The sequence below is a fragment of the Jaculus jaculus genome, chromosome 4 (assembly GCF_020740685.1).
Source record: "Jaculus jaculus isolate mJacJac1 chromosome 4, mJacJac1.mat.Y.cur, whole genome shotgun sequence".
NCBI lineage: Eukaryota > Metazoa > Chordata > Mammalia > Rodentia > Dipodidae > Jaculus > Jaculus jaculus.
This window is the reverse complement of record NC_059105.1, coordinates 162,149,431-162,166,746: the sequence shown is the minus strand read 5'-3', so window position 1 is coordinate 162,166,746 and position 17,316 is coordinate 162,149,431. Positions and strand designations below refer to the sequence as shown.

The window sequence follows — 17,316 nt, the reverse complement described above, 5'->3', positions numbered from 1 at the left end:
AAGTGAACCACCAAGCCATCTCTCCAGCTCCTAATACGCTTTTATTCAAACAGAATTACTGAGATTTAGAAATGATTAATAAACTAGAATTTATTCTCTTCTATCTGATGTCACTAAGGAGAAACCAGCTGTGCATGTGAAGAACTGAGTAGGAGTGAGGATAAAAAGAAACAAAATAGAGTCACCAGGAGCTCAAAATAGAGAAGGGATGGCACGGGTAAGATGCTTCTCAGGAAGGTGTGTTCTAGATGGGAAACATGCCAGACCGTTCAGTCACGTTGAGGAAGGACAAGAAAGAGTTACAATAACCAGCCTGGTTTAAGGACCAGTTACATAGAGATTAACCCAGCACAGACCCACACATTCCAATTCCACCCATTATTTCACTTCCTAGGTTTCCTAATTAAAATGCCACTGCTGTTTCCCTTCCTACACCCTTACCCCTTCCTACAGGCTGTCTTGAAAATAGATGGGTTTGCACATAACTATGTCAAAAGAAAAATATATATATAATCAATTTCCAGGGGGAAAAAAAGCAAAATAAAAATATATGTAATCAGTTTCTGGGGTCGGGGAGAAGCATATGTAGGCAGTGGGAAACACAGATACACGGATACACAGAGTCACATAGTTATATTTTACATATTAGCACACTGTTGTAAGGTTTATACACAAAGAAGTAGTCACAGATATTAGCGCAATATTACAGTTTGTACACTGTTAGCACAAGCATAGAAGAAACACATGAAACCATCTACTTCCTTTTGTTGTTTGTTTGGTTGGTTGGTTAGTTGGTTTTCGAGGTAGGGTTTCATTTTAGTCCAGGCTGACCTGGAATTCACTGTGGAGTCTCAGGTTGGCCTTGAACTCATGGCGATCCTCCTACGTCTGCCTCCCAAGTGCTGGATCAAAGGCGTGCGCCACCATGCCCAGCCACCCATTTCCTCCTTATGCACTCACATACCTACAAGTACAGATATGCCCAGAAACCTGTTAGCTTGTAGCCATGTGTGTAACCACATGTCATTATAACTTCCTCCGTGTCTTCCATGTTATGACTCAACTGATGCCTCATGTATGTGCAGCTTGCTTCCTGAAGGACACGGTGGGTGTCATGAGCGCGGCCATATTGTACACGTGGGCTCTGCTGTCCACAGTGCCGGCATCTGCACATGCTAGACAGCCAACAAAACGTGCTTCGGTTGATCATGTGTGGACCCATCACTGAGATGCTTCCATTGGGTGTGGGGGGGGGTCAAGGTTGATGGTGGGTTCAGATACCGAGAAGGGATGTGCTCCTGTACCCATTAAGAACGAATGTAAGAGCCAAAGGAAGGGTAGGACTCCTTACAACGTGCTCCTCCAGACACAGAATAGCATGGATATCCATGACCTCCAGGTGCCTGACACTACCTACACAAGACCATCATAAGAGGAGGAAAAGATGATGACATAAAAATAAAAGAGAGACTCATGGAGAGGGGGAAGGGATATGATGGAGAGTGGAGTTTCAAAGGGGAAAGTGGGAGGAGAGAGGGAATTACTATGGGATATTTACAATTATGGAAGTTGTTAATAATAAAAATTTTTTTTAAAAAGGAAACTGGAGAAATGGCTTAGTGGTTAAGGCATTTACCCGCAAAACCAAAGGACTCAGGTTCGACTCCCCAGGACCCATGTAAGTCAGATACACAGGGGGGCACATGCATCTGGAGTTTGCTTACGGAGTCTGAAGGCCCTGTTGCCCATTCTCATTCTCTCTCTCAAATGAATAAAATAAATAAATGAGTTACATATATATTTATATATAAAATTATATATATATTATATAAAAATTAATATATATCTTAATATATATATAATTATATATATGTAGTATATATATAAAGAAAGAAACAAGTTGTGAATGGATGCTGAATCCTGGGAAGTATTTTGGATCCAAAGAAATAGAGAGACATATAAGTCCTCTGCTTCTAAGGACTCACAATTTTCTGAGGAGAGAATACATACCAAGCTCCCTATATTGACGCCCAGGCTTCCTGCTATGGTAGTTTAAACAGATGTCCCACAGTAGATTCAGGAGTTTATTAAAAGCTTATGATTTGGGGCTGGAGAGATGGCTTAGCAGTTAAGTGCTTGCCTGTGAAGCCTAAGGATCCCGGTTCGAGGCTCAATTCCCCAGGACCCACGTTAGCCAAATGCACAAGGGGGCGCACATCTGGAGTTCATTTGCAGTGGCTGGAGGCCCTGGCGCGCCCATTCTGTCTCTCTATCTGCCTCTTTCTCTCTATGTCTGTTGCTCTCAAATATAAATAAATTAAAAAAATTTTTTAAAAGCTTATGATTTGGACCTATAGCCACCTGGCTGGAGGAGGTATCACAGTGGGCAGACTAGCGAGGCTCCATTTCTGACATGTGAGATGGATTTGGAATTCCAGCCTAAAGATATGCAAGATGCTTGAGCTCTGCCTGGAGTTCCTAAGTGTGCTTGCTGGTTTTTTTGGTTGGTGGTTTTTCTCTCTGCTTGGATCTGTGAACACAGGCCAGCTGCTTCTGCTATTGCAAAACTTCCCCTGGATCTGTAAGTGTCAAATCAATCCCTTCTTCCTCCCATAAACTGTGTCTGGTCTGGAGGTTCATCCCAACCCCCGAAGCTGTCTACTACGCCTGTCAAACAGAACAAGGCCAGTTACTGTGCTCGAGGCTCCAGAGGTAGAGAGCAGAGCTATAAAGCAAAGGAAGTATGTGCCGGGACAGTTGTGGATGTGGAAAGGGCTGTGGTCAGGAGAAACGTGCTGGCCTTCTCAGGTACTGCAGTGACCATGTGTGGGAGCTTACTCGAATGCATCATGCTGGGCCTTTATGGCTCTGTCTTTTAGTTCATGCTTTCAAGAAATCTTCAGAGAGTTGTAGTCCAGGGCTAATATGACAATTTAATAAACCCTTCCGAGACACAGGACCCTTCTAACATTTCTTTTTTCTTTTTTAAAAAAATAGTTTTATTTTTTATTTGACAGAGAAAGTGGGAGAGAGAGAGAGAATGGGCGCGCCAAGGCCTCCAGCCACTGCAAATGAACTCTAGAGGCGTGCGCACCCTTGTGCATCTGGCTAACGTGGGTCCTGGGGAATTGAATCTGGATCCTTTGGCTTTGCAGGCAAGCACCTTAACTGCTAAGCCATCTCTCCAGCCTGGACCCTTCTTTCTGCTCATCAGTCCCTCAAGTGTGGCCCTTAGGGCTACTGGTACTCCAGCATCTTGTCTTCATGAAATAATAAATAGAGAAAAAGAAAGGACAAAAAGGAAGCTATGTTTGCCCTTTAACAATATGCTACAGAAGCTTCACATACAATTTCTGTATACACTCCCTTGATCCGAATTTGGTAACATGGCCTGGTCAAACTCCTGTGAGTCCCGGGACATATAGTCCTATCTAATCAGCCTTTTGCCAGCTCAAATCCCAGGACTTTGTTATTTTTTTTTTTTAATTTTTTTGTGCATTATTTATTTATTTATTTGAGAGAGACAGACACAGAGAGAAAGACAGATAGAGGGAGAGAGAGAATGGGCACACTAGGGCTTCCAGCCACTGCAAACGAACTCCAGATGCATGCGCCCCCTTGTGCATCTGGCTAACGTGGGACCTGGGGAACCGAGCCTCGAACCAGGGTCCTTAGGCTTCACAGGCAAGCACTTAACCGCTAAGCCATCTCTCCAGCCCAGGACTTTGTTATTTAAGATAAAAGACAGAAAAGATGGGCTGGAGAGATGACTCAGCAGTTAGGGCTTACACCTGCAAAGTCTGACGACCCTAGTTAGATTCCTCAGTACCCACATAAAGCCAGATGCACAAAGTGGAGCATGTATCTGGAGTTCATTCACAATGGCTAGAGGCCCTGGTGCACCTGTTCTCCCCCACCCCCATCTGCCTACAAATAAATAAACAAGGGCTGGAGAGATGGCTTAGTGGTTAAGCTCTTGCCTGTGAAGCCTAAGGACCCTGGTTCAAGGCTCCATTCCCCAGGACCCACGTTAGCCAGATGCACAAGGGGGCACACACATCTGGAGTTCGTTTACAGTGGCTGGAGGCCCTGGCGTGCCCATTCTCTCTCTCTCTCTGTCTCTCTCTGCCTCTTTCCCTGTCTGTCACTTTCAAATAAATAAATAAAAATAAACAAAAACATTAAAAAATAAATAAAATATTTTGTAAAAGACAGAAAGGACACTGAGAAATTTCTTTTAGCCCATGCAGTGGTTACATAGGTAAGTCACACTGCTAGTGACAAAAGCAGGTTCACAGCCAGGCTTTTGACTAGGCTTCAGCCATGATATTTCTGCCCTGCCTTTTACACAGCCTCAAGTAAGAGCAATAGTTCAATATGGTCTAAGCGTATGAGCAACAGAATGGACTCTTGACTAAGAGAGGACCTGGACACACTGTGAACATACTACCCCATGTTTGTGGGGTTTGTCTTGTTTAAAATAGGTGTTCCTAGTAAGTTGGCCTGATTTTGCTTTTCACAGGTTGTTAAAATTCACCAAAGTACTGTGACCTCCTATCTGGAAGACATAATACTGAGCACAGAAGAGAGTACTGCAGAAGAACAAGCCAGAGAGGAAATCGAGAGGATTGCCGAGGAAATCAACGACATCGCTTACGAGATGGAAAGCCGGTACACATGCGTCAAAAGAATGGACCGTAGAGTGGACAGCGCCTTTGCTGTTAACCATATGCAATTTTCCCAGGAGCTTACAGTCTCACCAGCAAGATAGACTGCTTTAGCAGCCATCGTTTTACTAGCAAGACTCGTTAGACATCAGCGGGCCCACACCCCTGTGTGGTAGGAGCATCCCCAATTGAGTTCTTGGTTATCCTCTGCATTCTGGATTACTGTCACACTTTCAAAACGTCCACAAGGAGGAAAGCGATGTGATATGCGTGTGCAATTTCACTGGGACTCAATCCCAAGGATTTTGACTACCACATATAAGTGGAATTTTTTAAATATTTCCTTTAGCAGGATAGTAAATGAAGGGTAGACAAAAATTGTAATTTTCCATGGAGTTAAGGTTGCCAGAAATGTGTTATTTCTGATCATTTGGTTAAGGAGAAGGTTGTTGGTAGGATTTAGGTTGTGGAGTTGTTTTCGTAAGCCAAGAAGGCCTAAGGTAGGTCAGCAGCTCAGCAAAGAAACAAAGATAATAGGTTGTTTATTTACTTATCTTTCAGTCGAACATATCTTCAGTCAGAGGAGATTGTTGCCGAGTTGGTTTATAGTTTTCTGATTCCAGAGGTGCAAAAAGACTTTGTCAAAACAAAAGGTAAGCCAATGCAAAAATTATTTTTACTATCACAGAAGTGTAAGAGAATCACTAAGTGCTCTTATTTCTCTTTTCTTTAAAATTTTTTTTTTAATGAGAGAGAAAGGAGAGGGGAGAGAGAGAATTGGAACACCAGGGCCTCCAGCCACTGCTATCCAACTCCAGACACGTGCGCCACCTAATGGGCGTGTGCAACCGTCTGCTTGCGTCAGCCTGTGTGTCTGGCTTATGTGGGATCTGGAGAGTTGAACATGGGTCCTTAGGCTTCTCAGGCAAGCGCCTTAACCTTAACCACTTAGCCAGATGTACTAAGCCATCTCTCCAGCCCTAAGTGCTCTTATTGCTGAGCTTGTCAAATTTTCTTCCTGCTATCTAGCTGGTCCTAGAATCTTCTCATATCTAGCAGGCCTGGCAGAATATCAAAATGCAACCACCTTTAGAAGGAACTTCCCAGGTTCCAAAGAGGCATCTTGTATCATTTACCGTGTAGCAGCCTTTTGCAGGCAGGGCATATAAGCCATGAGTGTGGAAAAGCAAGGGTACCAGAGGGATCTCTGTATTGTGCCTCAGTCACCAGGTTCAAGAGACGTGTGAGGCAATGGTATCATTAACTGTAGTTAATTAGCTGTTAATGAATACGTAGTCACTTATTGATAATGTAGGTAAAAAATCAGAGTGTTGAGCTGGAGAGAGAGCTTCACAGTTAAGGCGCTTGCCTGCAAATTTGATTCCCCAGGCTTACCCATGTAAGCCAGGTGCACAAGGTGGCGCATGCACCTGGAGTTTGTTTGCAGTGGTTAGCGGCCCTGGCGTGCCCATTCTCTCTCTCTCTCTCTCAAATAAATAAAATAAGAAATGTGCCTAAGTATGTTGGTGCTGCCGGGGCTGGAGCACACGCGAGCATGCCTCACGGCAAGTGCAGGCTGGCCTAAGCATAGCCGATTTCCTGGAGGACCTGAGCTTGGCAAAAGGGCAGGGCATGGAGTGCTGGCATTCCAGCGCGGGCAGGCTGAGGAGGGCTGGAAGTAACGCAAGCCTGGAAGGAGAACGCCGCACGGAAGCAAGGAGAGCTGGCACACAGAGCAGCAAGACGGAGGGCATGGATTGTGTGCCAGAGCCTTTATGGAGAACACCGAAAATCTAAAAGATGATAGGCCTGGTTACTTTTAGAAGGTTTCCTTCTACTCTCATCTACAGATCTTAGCTTCTACTGCCCAGATGCACATGTATACGTGTGTATCGACACATATAATCCATATGAGTGTGGACATAGGTAGTTAAACTAGAAAGGGGACCGTGAGAGGATAAAGCGTTGTTGAGGAAGGGGAGAAGGTAATGGAACCTGTGTGACATGCAGACAGAAAAGAGGCTCCTAAGACTGGAAGGGTCTCGGGGCTAGAAGGGTGCGGGAGAGGGTGGGGAGAAGGGCCAACAAAACAAACTATGGTTGAAAATGCCATGATGAAACTTAACACTTTGCATGCTAATTAAAAAAAAATACGTGAACTGGAGAGATGGCTTAGCGGTTAAACGCTTGCCTGTGAAACCTTAGGACCCCGGTTCGAGGCTCGGTTCTCCAGGACCCATGTTAGCCAGATGCACAAGGGGGCGCACGCGTCTGGAGTTCGGTTTGCAGTGGCCGGAAGCCCTGACGCACCCATTCTCTCCCTCCCTCTCTCTCTCTCTCTCTCTCTCTCTCTGCTTCTTTCTCTCTCTCTGTGTCACTCTCAAATAAGTAAAAATAAACAAAAAAAATTTTTTTAAATACGTAAAACACGTCCTTCTAAAGTAGAAAGGAAGTCATTTTTATCTGACAGAGTTGGGCCAACAGATAACCCGTGTCCTGCAGAATCACCGCCTTTCTCGCTGTGAGCTTGATGACACTTGGACATGGTTTCATGCAGATTTTCAGAGTCAAACTTCTTGTGTCGCTTTGTCGCAGTGAGGAACGCCCAGCAGAAGCACATTCTTGCTGCGCACCAGGTCATCCACAGCCACACGGAAACCATGGTCCAGCAGAACGCCAGCGAGTACCAGCAGAGTGAGGTCCCTGGCCCCAACGGCTCACCCCCAGAAGAAGCCCCCCATCAGGAAAACAGCTAGGGGGAGCTTGACTTCCACCCACAAGGAAACGGAAGAGGAAAATCGCCATTTAACTCCGCGTGAACGGATTGCCAGTTGCTTAAAAGAAGGAAGCATTTCCATTGAAATCGGCATACTTCATCCAGGGCCGGCGGGCAGAGCTGGAGTTAGCTGGTTTTATAGCAGATGGGTTTTGTGGTCTAGAAAACGGATCTGGGTTATTTTGTGAGTCCTTTTTCTAAAAATTTAAAATTTTTTTTTAGCAGGTAACTGTACTCTGTCACAAATAAAATGTCACAGACTGCATGAGCATTGTTTTAAGGGCGTGTTCTCACAGCGGTGGAGGCGGTGGGCTGGGGTCATTGCGCTAGCCGCAAGCCCAGCCCGCAGCCCAGAGCCGCCCACTTCCGCCTCGGCCTTGGTTGCAGGGCCCAGCAAGGGGCGGCGCGAGGCTCAGGCCTACACTCATGTTCACAGAGCACACTCCATATTCGGCACCAATCTGCTCAGCAAGATGTAAGATGGGGGCATAATTTCCAGTTGCTTCTTCCTGCAGAAGCTGTTGCCACACCATACAGGGCACAGAGCTGTTTTCTCTACCCCTTCCCCACTACAGCACTCAGGTGCAGCAAAAAGACATTTATATAGGATGGGTACAACCCGAGGGTTTATGACCCTCCCATCCCAGGGGCCAGAATCTTACAATAATAATCCCATCGATATAGCTACCTGGAGGCCCACAGTGGATTTGCCCAGTTCCAAAAGTGAGCGCACTAAGGAACATCCAAAGCTGTAATTTCCTGTTGGCCACTATTTAGTGCATTCATATTTCTCTCCAGTCCACATGCACTTTACCAGCCAGGGGTCATTCTTACCTGGAGCAGTTGAAGTTGCTTGGTAACGTAGTTGACACACACCACATTTCCCAGGTTACCAGGAGAACAGAGTCAACTAAGAAGGGACATGAACCCTCTCCCTGTCTTGGAGGAGGGTCACGTTCTCCCCGAGTGTTCTTACCCCAGGAGAACATCTGTCTTGCCATTGAGAGGCTCTGCCTCTAACAGTATAGACCCTTAGACATAATTTCTCTTCCTTTGCGGGAGCTCTGTTGGAATCTCAATCTTCAATCAAAGTTGGAGATTGTGAAAGGAAGGTCAATATAAGGTAAAGAGGAGAACTAAAGACTTGAGAGAAAACAGGCACACAAATTTTCAATGTCAAATTGTGGCTGTACATTACAGCAGAAAATCTTTCATCTTTCATTAATAATGAAGCAACCAAGCTGGGTTGTAGTGGCATAATCCTGTCCCAAGTTCTTGATGAGGCTGATCCCAGGAATTTGAGACCAGCCAGGGCAATATAGTGAGGCCCTGACTTAACCACAAAAATAATGAAGTGACCTTTGAAATCATTGTATAAACCACATGTTTACATGCAATACCATCTATTACTGTAAAACATAAATTTGTGATAAAAGTAAGCATAGAGTTGTAATGCCATTTTCTGACATGCAAATTGAATAAAATTAGTAATTTATACAGTTTGAATTCACTATATTTCTGTTGACTTCTAATTATGACACATGTTGGCCTGTGAAATCAAGCCTCTGGAGAAAGTTAGCATCACCCTGGACCTCAATTTATTTTCACAGACAAATTTTCACATATGATTTCCAGACTATCCAGGTACATGAGGAGACATGACACTAACCAAGTAACTATGAAGAAACACTGGATGATAGAAACATATATTTTTAAAAAATTTCTCCTTTAAAAAGTAATTAATTTACTTATTAAAGAGAGAGAGAGAATGGGCATGCCAGGGCCTTCAGCCGCTGCAAATGAACTGCAGATGCATGCGCCACCTTGTGCATGTGGTTTACATGGGTCCGGGGGAGTCGAACATTAGGCTTCACAGGCAAGCTCCTTAACCACTAAACCATCTCTCCAACCCAAAACATTTATTTTTTTAAATTTTTATTAGCATTTCCATGATTATAAAAAAAAAAAATCCCATGGTAATTCCCCCCCCCCACTTTCCCCTTTGAAATTCCATTCTCCATCATATTACCTCCCCATCTCAATCATTGCCAAAGCATATTTAAAAGAAGCTAAAATATTGAAACTATTACACAGGGACTTTACAATACCTGTGCTTTCTTCTATAGACTTGTATTTCTGTGACTTAAGCCACCCTGTCTACAATTATATTATTACAGAAGCCCCAAATGACTAGGACAAATATTTGAAACAGCATTGGGGTGACTCTGTAATATGTTTGTAATTATGGGGTGCAGGTGACTTTGTAACTGGAAATAACCAAAAGGCACCATAGTGCTGAGAAGAAGTGACAGAGGAGTGCTCAGCACTGAAACATCTCTATCACACCCTCCAGGGTTCAGGGTCCATTGCGGAAGAGGTGGTGGGAAGAATGTAAGAGCCAAAGGAAGGGTAGGACTCCTTACAATGCACTCTTCCAGACAGAAATTGGCCTTGATATATATATATATGTATGTGTATGTATGTATGTATGTATGTGGCCTCGAACTCATGGGTGGTCCTCCTTTCTCTGCCTCCCTAGTGCTGGGATTAAAGGTGTGTGCCACCACGCCTGGCTAGCTTGTAACTTGTCAGGTTTCACAGCCTTTATCGCTAGGGAGGAATTTTGCCTCCTAATGCATTGTATCTTAAGTCTCACCAAATCTGATTTTGATGTTGTTTGAATGTTTGGACTTCATGCATTAGAATCAGAACTGAAACAAGTTCTTATTATTTTTTGGAGTATTGGTATGGAATTGAATGTATTTTGCAGGTGAAGACATGAAACCTGGAGGGTAGGGGCTGGGGCAGATTTGTGCTGAATTGTGACCATATAAAATGTATATATGGTGAGGGCTGGAGAGATGGCTTAGCAGTTAAGCGCTTGCCTGTGAAGCCTAAGGACCCCGGTTCGAGGCGCGGTTCCCCAGGTCCCACATTAGCCAGATGCCCAAGAGGGCGCACTCATCTGGAGTTTATTTGCAGAGGCTGGAAGCCCTGGCGCGCCCATTCTCTCTCTCTCCCTCTATCTGTCTTTCTCTCTGTGTCTGTCGCTCTCAAATAAATAAATAAAAATAAAAATAAAAACATTTAAAATGTATATGGTGAAACAGAAGACACCGCAAGCCTCAAGTTTGGCCAGCCAGGCCAAATGGGTGCAATAGTGGCATGTCTGTCATAGAGGAAACCAACTACTCTCTACTAGGTCTGGAGGCCCACTCTGTGGGAGGGAATACAAGCCTGGCACTGAAAGCCTAATGAAAAGCCTGTGGGGTATGGGAGGTCACGAGCATTAGGTGTGTAATGCCCACTCTTGTCTGGCTAAATGCATATATTATGCTCACCAGACTGCCCTGTACATGTTACTTAATGTTCATACCCATATATTAATGCTACTCTCACTTTTGGTTAGAGAAGTTTCTCTCTTCAGATAGCAGTGACCATTGGGATGATCCAAAAGGCACCATGGGGCTGAGAAGAAGTGACGGAGGAGTGTTCAGCACTGAGACCTCCAAGGCTCAGGGTCCATTGCAGAAGAAGTGGTGGGAAGAATGTAAGAGCCAAAGGAAGGGTAGGGCTACTTACAATGCAATCGTCCAGATATAAATTGGCCTTCATATCCATGACCTTGCAGTGACTAGCACAATGTTCCCAAGACCCTCATAATAGGAGGAAAAGTTGATGATCATCAAAATAAAAGAAAGACTAATGGAGAGAGGGAAGGAATATGATGGAATGTGGATTTGTGAAGGGAGAAGTGGGGGAGAGGAGAGAATTATCATGGTTTATTGTCCATAAGTATGGAAGCTATCAATAATAAAATAAGCCAGGCATGGTGGCACATGCCTTTAATCCCAGCACTCTGGAGGCCGAGGTAGGAGAATCACCATGAGTTCAAGGCCACCCTGAGACTACATAGTAAATTCCAGATCAGCCTGAGGTAGACTGAGACCCTGCCTCCAAAAATCAAAAACCAAAAACATATATATATATATATATAGTGAAGTTCCAACTCCCAATGTGATGGTATTAGGATTTTAGGAGGTACTTAGATTAAAATGAAGTCATGATGTTGGGGCTGTCATGATGGGACCAGCCCTCATAAAGGCAGTTCTCTCAATTTCTATTTCCCTTCCTCCCTCTCTCACTGCTTCCTCTTCCAGCCATGTGAGGACCCAGTGAGATGGCAGCTCTACACCAGGAAGATAGCCCTCAACCCCAAATCAAACATACTGGTGGCATCTCGATCTTGGATGTCCAGAATCTAGAACGATGAGAAAATAAATTTCTGTTGTCTCAGCTACTCAGTATTTCTGTGTTGATACCATTCAATCTCTAGACTTTGTCAGGGCAGCCTGAGCTGACTAATATGCTTAAAGAGGTAAATGACAACTTTGAAATGTCCAAGAGAACTAGAAACGGTGAGAACATGTAGCAGATTTAAAGAAAATAGAAAATCTAAGATTTAAAAATATGGTAGAGAGCTGGAGAGATGGCTTAGTGGTTAAGGCGTTTGCCTGCAAAGCCAAAGGACCCCGGTTTGATTCCCCAGGATCCATGTAAGCCAGATGCACAAGGTGGCGCATGCCTCTGGAGTTCGTTTGCAGTGGCTAGAGGCCCTGGGGCACCCGTTCTCTCTCTCTCTCTCTCTTTCTGCCTCTCAAATAAATAAATAAAATTAAAAAATTAAAAATAAATAAAAATATGGTAGACAAAATGAGACACTCAAAGGGAATTAACAGAATTCATTCAGCTTGAGAGAAAAGAAGAAGGTGGGTAGATAGAAGGAAACATTCAGATGAAGGATGGGAATTGTGAACGATTAAGTGGGGTGGCAATGCTCCTCTGCAGTGACACACGGGACCAGAGGATCTCCAGCTCCAGGCGAGCTCGTGGAAGCTGGTAGAGTTGGAAACAGAACCACAGAGGTAGGAGCAGCATGAGGTTCGCAAATGGCAGAGCTAGGATGTTCCAGCCCTGACTTCAAAGCCAGGCCTCTATTTCATTGTAGCCCAGCAGTTCCATTCATTCTGACAATAAGTGTTTACAAAATACAACATACTCTTGTGTTTTTGCTATTTCTTGATGTTTTCTTTTTTTTTTTGGGGGGGGGAGGGAGTGTTATAACTCACTTAAAATATTTCAGTAGACCTGGGCTGGAGAGATTTCTCAGTGGTTAAGGCATTTGCCTGCAAAGCCTAATGACCAGGGTTCAATTCCCCAGTACCTACATGAAGCCAGATCACAAAGAGGTACATGCATCTGGAGTTTGTTGCAGTGGTTGGAGGCCCTGTTGCGCCCACTATCTCTCTCTCCCCCCACCCTCTTCTCTCTATCTGCTTGAAAATAAATAAAATAGGGCTGGAGAGATGCCTTAGTGGTTAAGCACTTGCCTGTGAAGCCTAAGGACTATGGTTTGAGGCTCGATTCCCCAGGACCCACATTAGCCAGATGCACAAGGGGGTGCATGTGTCTGGAGTTCATTGGCAGTGGCTAGAAGCCCTGGCATGCCCACTCTCCTCTCTCTCTCTCTCTCTCTCTCTCTCTGCCTCTTTGTCTGTCTGTTGCTCTCAAATAAATAAAAACAAAATTTTAAAAAAGAAAAGAAAATAATAAATATTTTAGTAGTCTATGTGTCTCTTAAAACACAACTCTTATTGGCTTGTCAAGATGTGATTTTTAAAAATATTTTATTTACTTATTTATTTATTAGAGACAGAGAGAGGGAGAAAGAGTGAATGGGCGCATCAGGGCCTGCAGCCACTGCAAACGAATTCCGGATGCATGTGCCACCATGTGCGTCTGGCTAATGTGGGACCTGGAGAATCGAACCTGGGTCCTTAGGCTTTGCAGGCATGCATCCTAACCACTAAGCCACCTCTCCAGCCCACAAAGTGTGATTCTGGAGGAAAAAGACTTATTTTCCTAAAATTCTCAATACTTAAAATGACTTTCAGTAACAGTCAAATGAAATAATTTTATTCTCCTTGGTGTCTTCTACTTCAAGAGAATTTTAAAAAATATATTTCATTTATTTATTTGAGAGAAAGAGGGAGAGAGAGAGAGAGAATGGGCACTCCAGGGCCTCCAGCCACTGCAAACAAACTGCAGATGCATGTGCCACCTTGTGCATCTGGCTCATGTGGGTCCTAGAGAATTGAACCGGGATCCTTTGGCTTTGCAGGCAAATGCCTTAACCGCTAAGCCATCTCTCTAGCCCCTCAAGAGGATATTTTTTATGTTAGACTAGCTGAACAGTGAGTCTCCTGTCTCCAACTCCCTTAGCACTAAGGTCATAGGCATACACAGCCACACTCAGCTATTTACATGGGCATGGGGCGTTGAACTCAGATCCTCATGTTTATGCAGTGAGCATTCTTACCCACAAACCATCTCTCCAGCCTCTGAATATTTCTTAAGTAGCTTTGGTTTCATATTCATAGGATATTGACACTATATACTAAAGGTGAAATATGCATCACCCCCTCACCCAGAATTATAACAGAAAAGCACTAGTGTGTGCATCAACACGTATAACAAGAACACTCACAGAGATATTATTATTCAGGATGTCTTCCAAACTGGACACCCAAGTGACCATCTTTATTAGAATGAAAAAGTAGCCAGGTGTGGTGGTGCATGCCTTTAATCCCAGCACTCGGGAGGCAGAGGTAGGAGGATCGCTGTGAGTCCAAGGCCACCCTGAGACTACAGATGAATTCCAGGTCGGCCTGAGCCAGAGCAAGACCCTACCTCGAAAAACCAAACCAAAACAAAACAAAAAAAAATAAGTGTTAGACGGGTGTGGTGGTGGTGCCCTCCTTTAACCCCAGCAATCGGGAAGCAGAGGTAGGAGGATTTCTGTAAGTTCGAGGCCACACTGAGACTACATAGTGAATTCTAGGTCAGCCTGGGCTAGAGCAAGACCTTACCTTGAAAAACCAAACAAAGGAAAAGAAGAGTTGATGGCTCCATACAGTGACGCATCAATCCACAGGTGACCTCTAGATCTGGGGTGTATATTCACTGAACACCCCCAGGGAGAGCACTGTCGGAGGGCCATGCGCCCATTCTAGAGAAACCTCAGAGTCGACTGGATCCCTACCCACCCAAAGGAAACACAGTAAGTGGACAGAACCATGAATCAAGATGGAGCCCATGACTCCCTGACTTTGCAAAGGAAAATATACGTCACGCTGAAGCCAGAACAAAAGCAAAATTATCAAAAACTAAGATTAGTTCCAGAAAACTCCTAATGTTTTCAGTAGGAAGCAACAGGAAAAAAAAAAAACTTCCGTGTAAATGGAAATAGGGAAAGATAAAAGCAGACAGATGCATGCTGAAAAGCAAAGAAAGCTGGCAAGAAGGAAAAAGATACCAAAATATTTCAAATCCAATGACAAAATGTATATATATGTATATTATCTAGACACAGTTAAAAGAACAGAAAACAAAAAAAAAACATTAGAGGGTGGAGAGATGGCTTAGTGGTTATGACACTGGCCTGCACAGCCTAAGGGCCCATAGTTGACTCTCCAGATCCCATGTAAGCCAGATGCACGAGGTGACCAACACATAAGGGCACACATGTGCACAAGATAGCACACACATCTGGAGTTCAATTGCAGCGGCTTGAGGGCCTGGTACACCAATTCTCTAAGGTCACTAAGAAATCCTGCTGGGTCTGGGTTACCTCACTTAGTATAATCCTTTCCAGGTCCATCCATTTCCCTACAAATTTCATAACTTCACTTTTCTTCACTGCTGAGTAGAACTCCATTGTATAAATGTGCCACATCTTCATTATCCACTCATCAGTTGAGGGACATCTAGGCTGGTTCCATTTCCCAGCTATTGTGAATTGAGCAGCAATAAACGTGGTTGAGCAAGTATCTCTGGGGTAATAAGATGAGTCCTTAGAATATATGCCTAGGAGTGCTATAGCTGGGTCATATACTAGATCTGTTTTTAGCTGTCTTAGGAACCTCCACACTGTTTTCCACAATGGCTGGACCAGATTGCATTCCCACCAGCAGTGTAGAAGGGTTCCTCTTTTTCCACATCCCCGCCAACATTTATGATCATTTGTTTTCATGATGGTGGCCAATCTGACAGGAGTGAGATGGAATCTCAATGTAGTTTTAATCTGCATTTCCCTGATGACTAGTGACATAGAACATTTTTTTAGATGCTTATATGCCATTCGTATTTCTTCCTTTGAGAACTCTCTATTTAGTTCCATAGACCATTGTTAAGTTGGCCTGTTTGAATTCTTTTTTTTTTTTTAACCTGGTATTACTTTACTTTTTATTATTTTTCACATTTATTTATTTTTATTAATTTTTAGATTAACATACAAAGTAATGGATTTCCTCACATTTTCATGCACATGCATCATTTATTCTGATTTGTTCTTTCTTACTTCCCTCCCTCATATTCCCTTACATATTTCTTTTTTTTTTTTAATTTTTATTAACATTTTCCATGATTATAAAATATATCCCATGGTAATTCCCTCCCTCCCCACCCCCACACTTTCCCGTTTGAAATTCCATTCTCAATCATATTACCTCCCCATTACAAACATTGTAATTACATATATACAATATCAACCTATTAAGTATCCTCCTCCCTTCCTTTCTCCACCCTTTATGTCTCCTTTTCAACTTACTGGCCTCTGCTACTAAGTATTTTCCTTCTCACGCAGAAGCCCAGTCATCTGTAGCTAGGATCCACATATGAGAGAGAACATGTGGCGCTTGGCTTTCTGGGCCTGGGTTACCTGACTTAGTATAATACTTTCCAGGTCCATCCATTTTTCTGCAAATTTCATAACTTCATTTTTCTTTACCGCTGAGTAGAACTCCATTGTATAAATGTACCACATCTTCATTATCCACTCATCTGTTGAGGGACATCTAGGCTGGTTCCATTTCCCAGCTATTATAAATTGAGCAGCAATAAACATGGTTGAGCATGTACTTCTAAGGAAATGAGATGAGTCCTTTGGATATATGCCTAGGAGTGCTATAGCTGGGTCATATGGTAGATCAATCTCTAGCTGCTTTAGGAACCTCCACACTGTTATCCACAATGGCTGGACCAGATTGCATTCCCACCAGCAGTGCAGAAGGGTTCCTTTTTTTCCACATCCCCACCAACATTTATGATCATTTGTTTTCATGATGGTGGCCAATCTGACAGGAGTGAGATGGAATCTCAATGTAGTTTTAATCTGCATTTCCCTGATGACTAGTGACGTAGAACATTTTTTTAGGTGCTTATATGCCATTCGTATTTCTTCCTTTGAGAACTCTCTATTTAGCTCCTTAGCCCATTTTTTGATTGGCTTGTTTGATTCCTTATTATTTAACTTTTTGAGTTCTTTGTATATCCTAGATATTAATCCTCTATCAGATATATAGCTGGCGAAGATTTTTTCCCATTCTGTAGGTTGCCTCTTTGCTTTTTTCACTGTGTCCTTTGCGGTGCAAAATCTTTGTAATTTCATTAGGTCCCAGTGGTTAATCTGTGGTTTTATTGCCTGAGCAATTGGGGTTGTATTCAGAAAGTCTTTGCCAAGACCAATATGTTGAAGGGTTTCCCCTACTTTTTCCTCTAGCAGTTTCAAAGTTTCCGGTCTGATGTTAAGGTCTTTAATCCATTTGGACTTAATTCTTGTGCATGGCGAGAGAGAAGAATCTATTTTCATCCTTCTGCAGATATTTATCCAGTTTTCAAAACACCATTTGCTGAAGAGGCTGTCTCTTCTCCAATGAGTATTTTTGGCATTTTTATCGAATATCAGGTGGCTATAGCTACTTGAGCTTACATCTGGGTCCTCTATTCTGTTCCACTGATCTACATGTCTGTTTT

At 43.4% G+C, this 17,316-nt stretch overlaps 1 protein-coding gene across 2 annotated transcripts in view; it reads left to right on the top strand.

The window, feature by feature from the left end:
* Positions 1-8,949, top strand: part of Cfap91 (cilia and flagella associated protein 91) — a 42,494-nt gene extending 33,545 nt beyond the window's left edge. For both annotated transcript variants that reach the window (XM_045148438.1, XM_045148437.1), the window contains 3 exons: positions 4,523-4,671; positions 5,229-5,320; positions 7,263-8,949. In XM_045148438.1, the coding sequence (XP_045004373.1) occupies positions 4,523-4,671; positions 5,229-5,320; positions 7,263-7,423 (402 nt within the window). In that variant the 3' untranslated portion in view covers positions 7,424-8,949. The remainder of the gene's footprint in view (positions 1-4,522; positions 4,672-5,228; positions 5,321-7,262) is intronic.
* The last annotated feature ends 8,367 nt before the right edge of the window (positions 8,950-17,316 follow it).